We start from the raw sequence: 10,699 nt of genomic DNA, 5'->3' as shown, positions 1-10,699 counted from the left end.
ACATACATATACTACATTATTTATATTATCTTCGGATTATTTAAATATGTATTTTTTACATTATAATGATGTGTATATTAAGGAAGATATTGTTAGAATCGATAAAAAAATAAAATACATTGATTAGTATGTATTATATTAAAAACTATTTTATAGATCTTTGATTGATTGTAAAAATAAACAAGCGAAAAGAGTAAAATATTTTTTAATAAATTATATTATACATTACATGTGTTGTATACACAGATAGTAATTAAAAATATTATACTCCGAGAGGATTGTCTACCCATGGATATACTCTTGGACAGTCCACGCAGCTCATCATATAGCGTTCATTCTGAAAATGATATAAAATGTATTATTAACAAGGATCGTTATTCCAGTATGTATATATATTTATTTTTATCAGAAAAGTCATCATTCATTTTTTAAGTAGATTTTATCTTTTTAGAATTAGTATAAAATTATTGTAGGTTGATTGACTTTGATGTTAATTATAAAATTAAATTGTAGCTTACCCCGTCTGAATTTCTAAGCGGACAGTTTATAGCAGCACAATTAGGCTTATTTAACGGTTTGCAAGGAGTTTTTATCATCTCGGTGCTGTTTTTTGGTGCTTTTACGTAATCGATGGTATCACTTCCACTTAGCTATTAATAAGTAATTATGTATACATTTTTTATTAAATATTATTATTTATTTTACGCGAGACTTACCAAATATACATCTGGCAAAGTACCTAAATAATCTAGGAATAGATTATAAGCATCAAAACGAGCTGGATCGGCTAAGAACCAAGCGGCGTGAAGGAATAATCCGAGTGGTGTACGATTTCCTTTATACTGTTTTAAGAATTCAGTTTTCATCCATTCAAATGTGTTGTTCGGCCTTTCTTTGTCCATACTAAAAAAAATATTTAAAATATTATATTATATATAAAAGTCTAATATTTAGTATATATATATACACACATATATATATATATATATATATATATATATATATATATATATATATATATATATATATATATATATATATATATATATATATATATATATATATATATATATATAAATATATATATAAATATATATGTATATATAAATATATAAATATATATATATATATATATATATATATATATATATATATATATATATATATATATATATATATATATATATATATATATATATAAATATATATATATATGTATATAGAGTTGCTAATAATATATGAATAATGAATAACATAATATAATTTAAATTTGATGGGTTATGGCTGAAAATTTTATTTATTCTGTACCGTTGAAAGCATGACAAAAAATATTATGTGTGTGAATAATGCTAATAAGATAATTAAAAATATTAAGTATTAATTTTATAATTATACAATTTTGCTTTTGGTTATATATAATACTAAATTTTTCAATAATGTCAATAATTAATTATCTGGTAAAATTTGAATTTTACGGGTTATGGCGGAGAAATTGAATTTACACTTTTTAAATTTTCAAATCATGTAATTAAATATTAAAAATAAATAACATAATTTTCAATAATATGATAAAATATGTTAAAATTAATTATTTGCTGAAATTTCATTTTTTTGTTAGGACCGACAAAATTATTAGATTTATAGATTTAACTATTGTACCTTATGCTGAGTCGAATTAAAATATTATTATATTGTATGGTTTATGGGCGAAAAAAATATTTTAATATATTTTTTAACATGTTAATAAAATAGTAAAAATAAATAACCTAATTTTTTATAATATGATACAATATGTTATAATTAATAATCTGGAAAAAATTGAATTTTATAGTTTAATGTAATAAAATTTATAACATTCATAAATTTAATTATTGTATATGCTGAGCCTGATTTAAATATTATGATATTTCACGGTTTCTGGCAGACAAACATATTTTAATTTAATTTATTTGACTATAGTCTGAGCCTGAGCATGTTGATATAATAATAATAATAATAATAATAATAATAATGTAAGTGTATATGCTGAGCTTAATTAATATATTTTTATATTGTGTGGGTTACGGTCGACAAATTTATTAGTTTAATTTATTTTACTATATGCTGAGCCCGATTAACATATTTCTATGTTTTTAATGTAAATAAAATATGAAAATTAAATAACATTGTTCTATTTAAATTTAACTTGATTGGTCAAAAAATAAAATATTTTGTAATTTTAGCTTTATACTGAGCCTGAATAAATTATAAAATATTTTTCAATGGTGTCAAAACAATATTTTGTAATTAATATTTTTTGTTATATGCCGTGCCTGATTCAAATAATAAAATGTTTTCCAATGGTATTCATAAAATATATTGTAATGAATAATCTGATAAAATTTGAATTTTAAGGGTTATGGCCGACAAATTTATTTTACTGTATGCTGAGCCTGATGTAAAGATGATTATATTTTCGAGTTATGGTAATAAACTATTAAAAATAAATAAAACTTTTTAAATTTAAATTTAATAAAAGGTAATGTTCAAAAAATATAATATTTTATAATTTTGGCCATAAACTAAGCATGATTTATATGAGGAAAATATTTTTTAATAAATTTAATACAATTATTTTATAAAACTAATTCTAACTAATATTATATATTGGGCTTATATTATAGATTTGAATATTATACAATATATTCTGAGCCCGATTTAAATATTGTCATATTTTTCATATTGAACTACTAAAAATGAATAACTAAAATAAATTGTATTATATTATACTTCAATATTTTTTATGGGCTACTATACTATATATATATATACTACTATTCTATACTATATTTTAAAATAATTACTGAAACGTCTGAACTTTGGTTAGCACTATATAACAAAACACGCTATATAAGTTGTATAACATTGTTTTTGTTTTAAGTTACCCAGCATAATACCCAAATTATAGGAAAATTATTTTATTATTATTTTGCATACTTACTAATTGACACACGCGTCGATCATTGCGCACGTGTGGTTTCCGTTGTCGTTTTTCCATTGAAGCATCGGAATTACCCAAACTTTTGGATAGGATTCAGTAGGACATTTTCCGATTTGGCAATCTTGAGTACTCGCGTATTTCAGAGTGTACGGCCACATACCAGGTTCGACGTAGTTCCGAGTTGGCCAAGATAGATCGTAATCAAGACCGACATTAGTCATCATTTGAAATTGATTGTTCCCGGCCATTTGTAGGAAAGGCATACGTAAACCTAAACACATAGAAATACATAAAATAATGTTTTGAGATGCAAATCAATCAGATCATACCTTTGATATCATTAATCGGTATATTGGCAAACTTCGCAATTAATTCTCTTTCACCGCCAAACTCTTTGGTCAAAGTATCAACTGTTGCATCCCTCCAGTAGGACGTATCGGATACATGAGATATTGAATGTAAAGCTACTTCTAATCCTTTGGAGTACAGTTCGTTTGCAAGCGAATAATCGGCGTATTCGTGTGATATGAAAAATGTTGCCGATATGTTGCAATTGTTGGGATTCACTCGATTGTACAAAGCTTTTCTGTAAAAATCGATGTTGCCGGTGTGGACTGCATCGTCATAAGTTAGCAACACAATCTGAAAAACATAAATTATTCGATGCCATACTATATACATATATTTTTAAATTGTTTAACCATTACCTGTGGAGTGTCTAATGGTGCCAAACCATTGGGAATATTAGTTGATGAGCATCTACAGTTTGGCAATACACAATCTGTATAGTTACACGCATTAGCTTCGCGTTCTTCCCTCAATAACCCGAATGGAAGTGCAACTGTGCAACCCAAAAGGGCGCAGAGTGTCAAGATTGTCAACTTCATCTTTATGACTGAGCACTTGTAAGAGGACTAGTGTTGCTTGCTAAGCAACAGTCATTTATATACTTTATACCAGACTTGTGTGTTTAAAAAGTATTTTACGATTAAATTGATAATTATCACCAAACCAGAACAACTATTTACAATCTTCTGCAAATTAAAATAAATTTTATAATATAAAAATATTAAATTTAATTAATCGAAGATTTATTATTGAAATATTTATAGCTTAAAATTATTATTATATTAAAATTAAATAAAAGTTTAAAATAATTTGTTTACAGCTTGTATGAAAATCTAATCATGACGGCATTTGTTATAAGAAAAATAGATAACACACTTAACTGATTATATAAAGATAAATTAAAATAAAATTCTGCTATAGATATCCATATGATATTATGTTGAGATTTACAAAATTAAATATTTACAACTTTATTGTAAAACTTCTGATATGCGGAATAATCTGCTATGTAATGCATTCGATGTTACTGGAAAATTATTCAATATTCAAATTATTCGTATTCTTAAATTGTGCTTTTTACAATTATTTATAAATTATAAATAGAAAATCAGATTAGTAGAACAAAGTTCAAGAAAAAAATATAAGAAAAAAACTGTTAAAAAAGTATGAATCATCACAAATTGCTTATGTTCTTATATTGCATTTTATCTGTTTTTGTGTGAAAAAAATAGAAAAAGACTATTTTAATAAAAAAAAGTATTGGGTAAAACTTTAATATGTCATTTAGATGTTATACATTTTAATTTGTTCCTCTATTCTTTTTATTTCACAAAAGCATAATACACGTTAAAACTAAATTAACAATTTGAGTGACGCGTTAAGGGCGAAATCATCGCGTTGCATACGCAAGTCGAATGCTTAGCTTAGAAATGAAAATACAATTTTAAAAAACAAGTAGATTTATTCACACTGATTTCAGCAAGATTTTTGACAAAGAAATTTTAATTATTTTAAAATTGAAAATTCGTATCTGCTTTAAAAAAATGTAAAGAAAAAAGTCAAAAACATTATTAGAAATTATAATAAAATATTTTTTATCATTGTGTTTTTTTCATAGCAACATAACACTTCTAAAATAGATCTTGTAAGAATATAGATCGGCTAAATTTGTTATTCAACTTGATCTACCATATTGTTTTAAAATGGCGACTATTTATATACTTACATATACATAAATCTACCAAATTCTTGTGGCATTTGCCGGACGGATTTAAAAAAAAATGAACTATTCTCATTTTTTTATTAACTTTTATCATATACGTTGTGGATTAAGGGGCTTAAACAAATTTTATAGCCATTTTATTTTTATTGTTCTCCATTTTTATTTTACATATACAACAGTGGCGTGCCGTCCATAGATGCGGTAGATTCAAAACGCCACCAGCATGAACGGTTGATAGAGAGCGACTCAGCCGATCACGTGATCGTGTTTATAGTCGCTCGTGTTTATAGTCGATTAACCGTGCATGCTGGTGGCGTTTTGAATCGACCGCATCCATATATGGACGGCACGCCACTGATATACAACTATATTTCTATACTCATACAAATGTATTTCTATAATTTTATAATAATTAATTCACAATTACTAAAAATATAATTACTTACATCTAAGCTACACGCATATTTATACTTTTGTAAACCTAATTTATGTATAATTATAGTTACTATGGTGACAATCATTCTTGAAAAAAATAAATTTAATCTTAGAATCCTTTTATATATTTTTTAAAATCTCCCTTTTTACCAATGATGTCTGAAAGATATTTAGCATCTTAAGAATCCAGTCGTCAAATATGGATTTCGGTCATCGCAGCTGGACCACGGTTGACGTGAAGATGGAAGCAGTTCCGTCAATGGTGAGCTCTTTGTGTCACAATACGGTGATATAAGGTGGAAGTTCTTGTCGGAAGTAAATTTTAAATAGAAATGCTGAAGGAAGCGAATTCCGAATGACATGCGTTATGTATACGCTTATATACGCTCAGTCTGACTAGGGTAGGTTCCTTATTTATCCGCTCTCGACGAAACAGTAAAATTATTTTAGCTGCATTCGTAAATGTAATAAAATAGTGTTTTTATTAGTAAAGGTTCCAAACGGCCGTTAAGAATGCTTATAGCTAATTTTTCGGACCTCTGATCGTCACGTACACTCGTCGGTGGATCGTAAAGAATAATGACATTTTTGTTTATTGTTCTTTTCTTTTGTACTATGCGTTAACTGCAATAAAAGGTTTAAATCTGATTGATTGTCCAGTCAGTGCTTCTTACATTACAAACATTCTTCTGCCTTAACAATCCATCATAACTATACATTTGTTACATGGCATCGATTTATATTCAGCCTCGGGTGGAATTCCTTTGCTGTTGACAAGCATTGTAATTCTTTCCTTTATTATATTTATTACATATCCTTAATCGCGTGACAAAATGTCATTCATTAAAAGCGCCAATTTCTGCAAGAAAACACTTTTGCCAGAAACTGCGTAAGTTTATGATCTCCAAAACATAAGTGAAATCTTTCAAGCCGCTCGTTTCAAATGCAGTTGGTTAATTATTGTCGCTTAACTTTGTATGATTGTCTAAGTACGTAAATTGTGAATGATTAATATTCTTTGTAAATGTACAGAAATATATAGAAAATTATTCTTCTACATACATACATACATATATGTGTATGAAAATAAAGACATTATATTATTACTGTAGTTATAGAGAATAGAATTCTGTCTATATTATGAATTCATTTTAATAGCTTTTGTAGAATATAGGAAACTGTTAATCACATATAAGCATTTATAAAAACTTTTTTATTATTATTATAATTATTAAACGTATTTTTTATCATTAATTATATCATTATAAATATATCAACAGGAAATGTGTGTATTTTTATTTGTATTATATCATCTTAGATAACATTAGATTTTCGCGATTATTACATGTAATGAATCATGTAATAATCATGTAATAATCGAAAAAAATTATGTGTAAAACATAGATAAATTGATTTATTTAAAGCATGTCATTCTCCGAGAGGATTTCCAATCCATGGATATTTTATAGGACAATTGGTGCAAGCAACCATCCAGCGCTCGTTCTGAAAATATTTACATCATTAATTATGTGTATTTTTTATTAAAGTACATATATCTGTTTCAGTGAAATCATACTCGAATACATTTTAATAAGTAGATATACATATATTTCTAATAGAAAATATATAATTTAACTGATAAGGCGCTGTCTATGAAACTCATTTTGCCGGTAAAGAAACGTCTATTTGCTGTTAAAACACAAATCCAACTGTAACGAATTAATTAAGGTGAAGTTGAAAAACTAGTTAGTTTTAAAACTTACATTAGGTTAAGTTGGGTTTGCTTATTTGATTTAGGTTTGGTCTGGGTTTAAACAACAAATAGACGTTTTGCAATTCTTACAGTGAATGTGAGTTTTTCTGTGAAGTAATATTTTACTATTATAAATATACATTTACTAACTACATTAGTTTATGTATCAAACAGTTGATTTGTAATTGGACTGGCCAATATCAGTAAAACTGTATGATCCAGTCCAAGTTCGTTTGGAACAATTATTTTATGCAACGAAATTTGTTGATGGTATACAGGATTTAACAAGTTGCGTTGATAACTGTCAGTTGCATACCACCACTTATGTCACGTTTTTACAGGTTTCAGGCCGGTTAGATAAGCTGTATTTCTACTAGTAGAAATATTTATCTATCGGTGAAAATGTATCCCGATATTATCATTGGTAATACATATTCAATGTAACATATATATGAATACAGTTTTTATAACTAATGGTACTTACTCCATCTTCGTTGCGAAGTTGACAGCTTCTAGCGTTACATTGTGGAGTGTTATTCGGTTTACAAGGTGTTGTTTTCATTTCTGCGACCGTTTTGGGTGTTTTCACCCAATCAATGACTTGTGTACCGCTCGACTATAAAAATGCGCATTATGAATTGTTTGATGGTTATACTTAGTTAAAAAATGGTATACATACTAAGTAAACGTCAGGCAGCGCCTTTAAGTAGTCTAGGAACATCAAATATCCTTCAAAGTTTTTTTCATCAGCTGCGAACCAAGCTGCATGCAAGTATAGACCAATAGGAGCACGGTTTCCATTATATTGCTTTAAAAACTCAGTTTTCATCCATTCGAATGTGTTGTTTGCTCTCGTTTTGCCTAAGCTGAGAATTAATAAATAGTTAGTCATTGAAGATTTTTATAAAATATAAAAAGCAACATGTAGTAGTAACTGAATTAATTCATTTTGTACTGTTTTGAAAGCTTGTGTCTTGATGATTTTTTCATCAAGAGGAACTTGATACAATTAGTAGATCGAGAACTTCGGTAAAATATAAATAACATTTGTAAAATAAATTAGATTAATTTACTAAACTTTATTTGGGAAAATAAATGTAAAGACTAATAAGTTATCAGTGATTCTTGATAATACTTTAGTCTGTAGCAATCATGAAACAGGATAATAAAAATACATATATTACATTAGGAAAATTCTATAATACATTACTAAAATGTTGAAATAAGTTTTTTTATTCTCACAAAAACATTAGAAAAATAAAAATATTTTCGTCTATTTAAAAAAAATACACGAAAAAAAAAATTGGGGGTGTAAGTTCAGCGCTCCAGCACTTATTTTTATATCATTACACCACTGGAAAATACCAATATAAAGACAAATAAAAATAGCAGAAAATATAAAAATATACCGATCAAAGTAATGATGAAGTATATGTAGTATGTAACTTTATAATAGTATTATACAGTTACATACTACATGTACTTTATTAATATTATTCTCAAAAAAAAGAAAAAGAGTTAGACAGAGCTAGGTAGCCAGAAAAAGCTGTATACATAAGAAGCTTTGAAAGAGATAACATGTAAAACCATGAGGAAGAACTCTTAGGGTGGATAGACCAAATGGAAAATGCTTACTTTAATGTTTGTTTAAATAAACCGTTTTCTAGCTGTCATGGAACAGACTAAAACAAAGATTTTCGCAATGTATCTTGGCAAGAATGATCAGGTTAGTAGCTGGAGATATATAGTGTTATACTATAAGCGTGCTAAGAATTTCATTTAAACTGTTAGAAATCGTGTGAAATAATTTTCCAATATTGAGAGAGATTAAAAAGATCTTGGATTCACGTAGGGTTGTGCCAATTATAGACTCTATTAATATAAAATATATTATTATAATTAAAATATTTACTAACTGGTTAGTACAGGCGTCAATCATGGAGCATGTTTGATTCTTGACGTCGTTATCCCATTGGATCATCGGAATGACCCAGACTTTTGAGTAAGATTCATCAGGGCATACTCCAATCGGACAGTCTTGAATGGTACTGTAAGTCATGCTGTAAGGCCACAATCCTGGCTGTCTCCAACGCAGAGTTGGCCAAGAAATATCATAGAGGAAATCGCTGTTGTTCATCATATTGAACTGATTGTTTCCAGACATTTGTAAGAACGGCATACGTATACCTGCGTAAATGGTAAAATAATATTTACTGATAAATATATCATATATATAATTATTATTAATAACCTTTAATATCAGCTTGGGGTATGTTAGCAAATTTGGACATCAAAGTTCGCTGATCGGCGAATTCCCTTCTCAATGTTTCAACTGAAGCATCCCTCCAATAATCGATGTTGACTGTATGAGATATCGAGTGTAAGGCTATGTCATTTCCTTTAAGATGCAGTTCGTTCACTAGAGAATAGTCGGTGTATTCGTGAGTCACGAAGTACGTTGCCGAAATTGAGCAGTTGTTGGGATTTTTACGGTCGGCCAACAACTTTCTGTAGTATTCGATGTTTAAAATATTGACGGCGTCATCAAATGTCAACAGAACCATCTGGAATTTACATTTTTATATTAGCGATGGATTAAAATGCTATTTACGTTGTTGATGTATGCTTTTAACCTGCGGAGTGTCTTTGGGATGCAAACCGCCGGGGATGTTGAACGACGAACAGCGACAATCAGGTGGCTTGCAAACTGATTCATCACACACGCGAATTCGGTTGTTCGATCGTGACCGAGGAAGTGCAATAGTGCATGTTAAGGCACAGAGGATGAGAAAAATAACTTTCATGATTGCACTAGGGCAATTGTGTTTAGTTGATAACTGAGACTAAGCTGATTTTCTGTATGAAGTTATTGCATTTATATACATTTTATTTTCAATTACATTTACAAGATGATTAAAAAGTAACTTGTATAATTTAAAAGTAATTTTTCAAAATTTAAGGTAGGTTTTCCATTAATTGTTTAAATATGTCAGTTATTTTGTCATCAAAATATAATTAATATATATTATTTTAAATTGATTTCAAGATTGAATCTTGAAAGTGATATAAAAATTTAAAACGCAAAAGAGCGAAATTCTTTGAATTTCATCGACAAATGAAAGTTTAGTATTGTAATGCATGTCTGTCATTTCCACAAGTGTACGAGTGAACTAAAAGGCCTCGAAATGCGCGAGCAGCGAAAGTTAACTCAACGAGTAATAGTGAATAAACCATCTCACTTCCGAAAATAAATTATGGCTCAGCATTAACACAAGTAACAGCTCATAAAATCAGCATTTAATAAACTGTTGCATACTGTTTTTACATATTCAATTTAGTGAATATATGTATTTTAAGCTCATCCAGTTTACACGAATGGTCCTCCCATCGCGAAAATGCCACCCCCAAGCAAGTGCCACTCGGGGCGGTCCACTCCTCCTAGCTACATCACTGATATGCA

At 28.1% G+C, this 10,699-nt stretch overlaps 2 protein-coding genes across 2 annotated transcripts; both read right to left on the bottom strand.

The window, feature by feature from the left end:
- Positions 1-189: 189 nt before the first annotated feature.
- LOC148232897 (chitin deacetylase 7-like) lies at positions 190-3,905 on the bottom strand. The gene is made up of 6 exons (XM_088190629.1): positions 3,688-3,905; positions 3,310-3,622; positions 2,981-3,251; positions 717-903; positions 519-650; positions 190-337 (listed from the first exon to the last, which is right to left on the bottom strand). The coding sequence occupies exons 1-6, from the start codon at positions 3,865-3,867 to the stop codon at positions 263-265; spliced, it is 1,158 nt and encodes a 385-aa protein (XP_088046755.1). The 5' UTR covers positions 3,868-3,905; the 3' UTR covers positions 190-262.
- Positions 3,906-6,739: 2,834 nt separating this feature from the next.
- On the bottom strand, positions 6,740-10,252 carry LOC148232896 (chitin deacetylase 8-like). Its single transcript, XM_088190630.1, has 6 exons — positions 9,873-10,252; positions 9,491-9,803; positions 9,156-9,426; positions 7,919-8,105; positions 7,724-7,855; positions 6,740-6,989 (listed from the first exon to the last, which is right to left on the bottom strand). The coding sequence occupies exons 1-6, from the start codon at positions 10,041-10,043 to the stop codon at positions 6,915-6,917; spliced, it is 1,149 nt and encodes a 382-aa protein (XP_088046756.1). The 5' UTR covers positions 10,044-10,252; the 3' UTR covers positions 6,740-6,914.
- Between the last annotated feature and the right edge of the window lie 447 nt (positions 10,253-10,699).

This window comes from Plectrocnemia conspersa, unplaced genomic scaffold (genome assembly GCF_051122295.1).
Source record: "Plectrocnemia conspersa isolate PC_06_02 unplaced genomic scaffold, ASM5112229v1 ptg000008l, whole genome shotgun sequence".
Classification (NCBI taxonomy): domain Eukaryota; kingdom Metazoa; phylum Arthropoda; class Insecta; order Trichoptera; family Polycentropodidae; genus Plectrocnemia; species Plectrocnemia conspersa.
Note: the sequence above shows the minus strand (reverse complement) of the source record. Positions and strands in the feature narration are given on the sequence as shown.

What these genes read in the sequence shown, in the direction of transcription:
- LOC148232896 (XM_088190630.1), bottom strand. Translation starts at nt 10,043, where the DNA reads ATGAAAGTTATTTTTCTCATCCTCTGTGCCTTAACATGCACTATTGCA. An exon ending in ACCCCAAGCTGATATTAAAG is followed by an intron (nt 9,427 to 9,490) that starts GTTATTAATAAT and finishes CCATTTACGCAG; the next exon opens with GTATACGTATGCCGTTCTTA. An exon ending in AACTTCGCAACGAAGATGGA is followed by an intron (nt 6,990 to 7,723) that starts GTAAGTACCATT and finishes AAATATTTTCAG; the next exon opens with AACGAGCGCTGGATGGTTGC.
- LOC148232897 (XM_088190629.1), bottom strand. Translation starts at nt 3,867, where the DNA reads ATGAAGTTGACAATCTTGACACTCTGCGCCCTTTTGGGTTGCACAGTT. An exon ending in ACCGATTAATGATATCAAAG is followed by an intron (nt 3,252 to 3,309) that starts GTATGATCTGAT and finishes CTATGTGTTTAG; the next exon opens with GTTTACGTATGCCTTTCCTA. An exon ending in CGCTTAGAAATTCAGACGGG is followed by an intron (nt 338 to 518) that starts GTAAGCTACAAT and finishes TATCATTTTCAG; the next exon opens with AATGAACGCTATATGATGAG.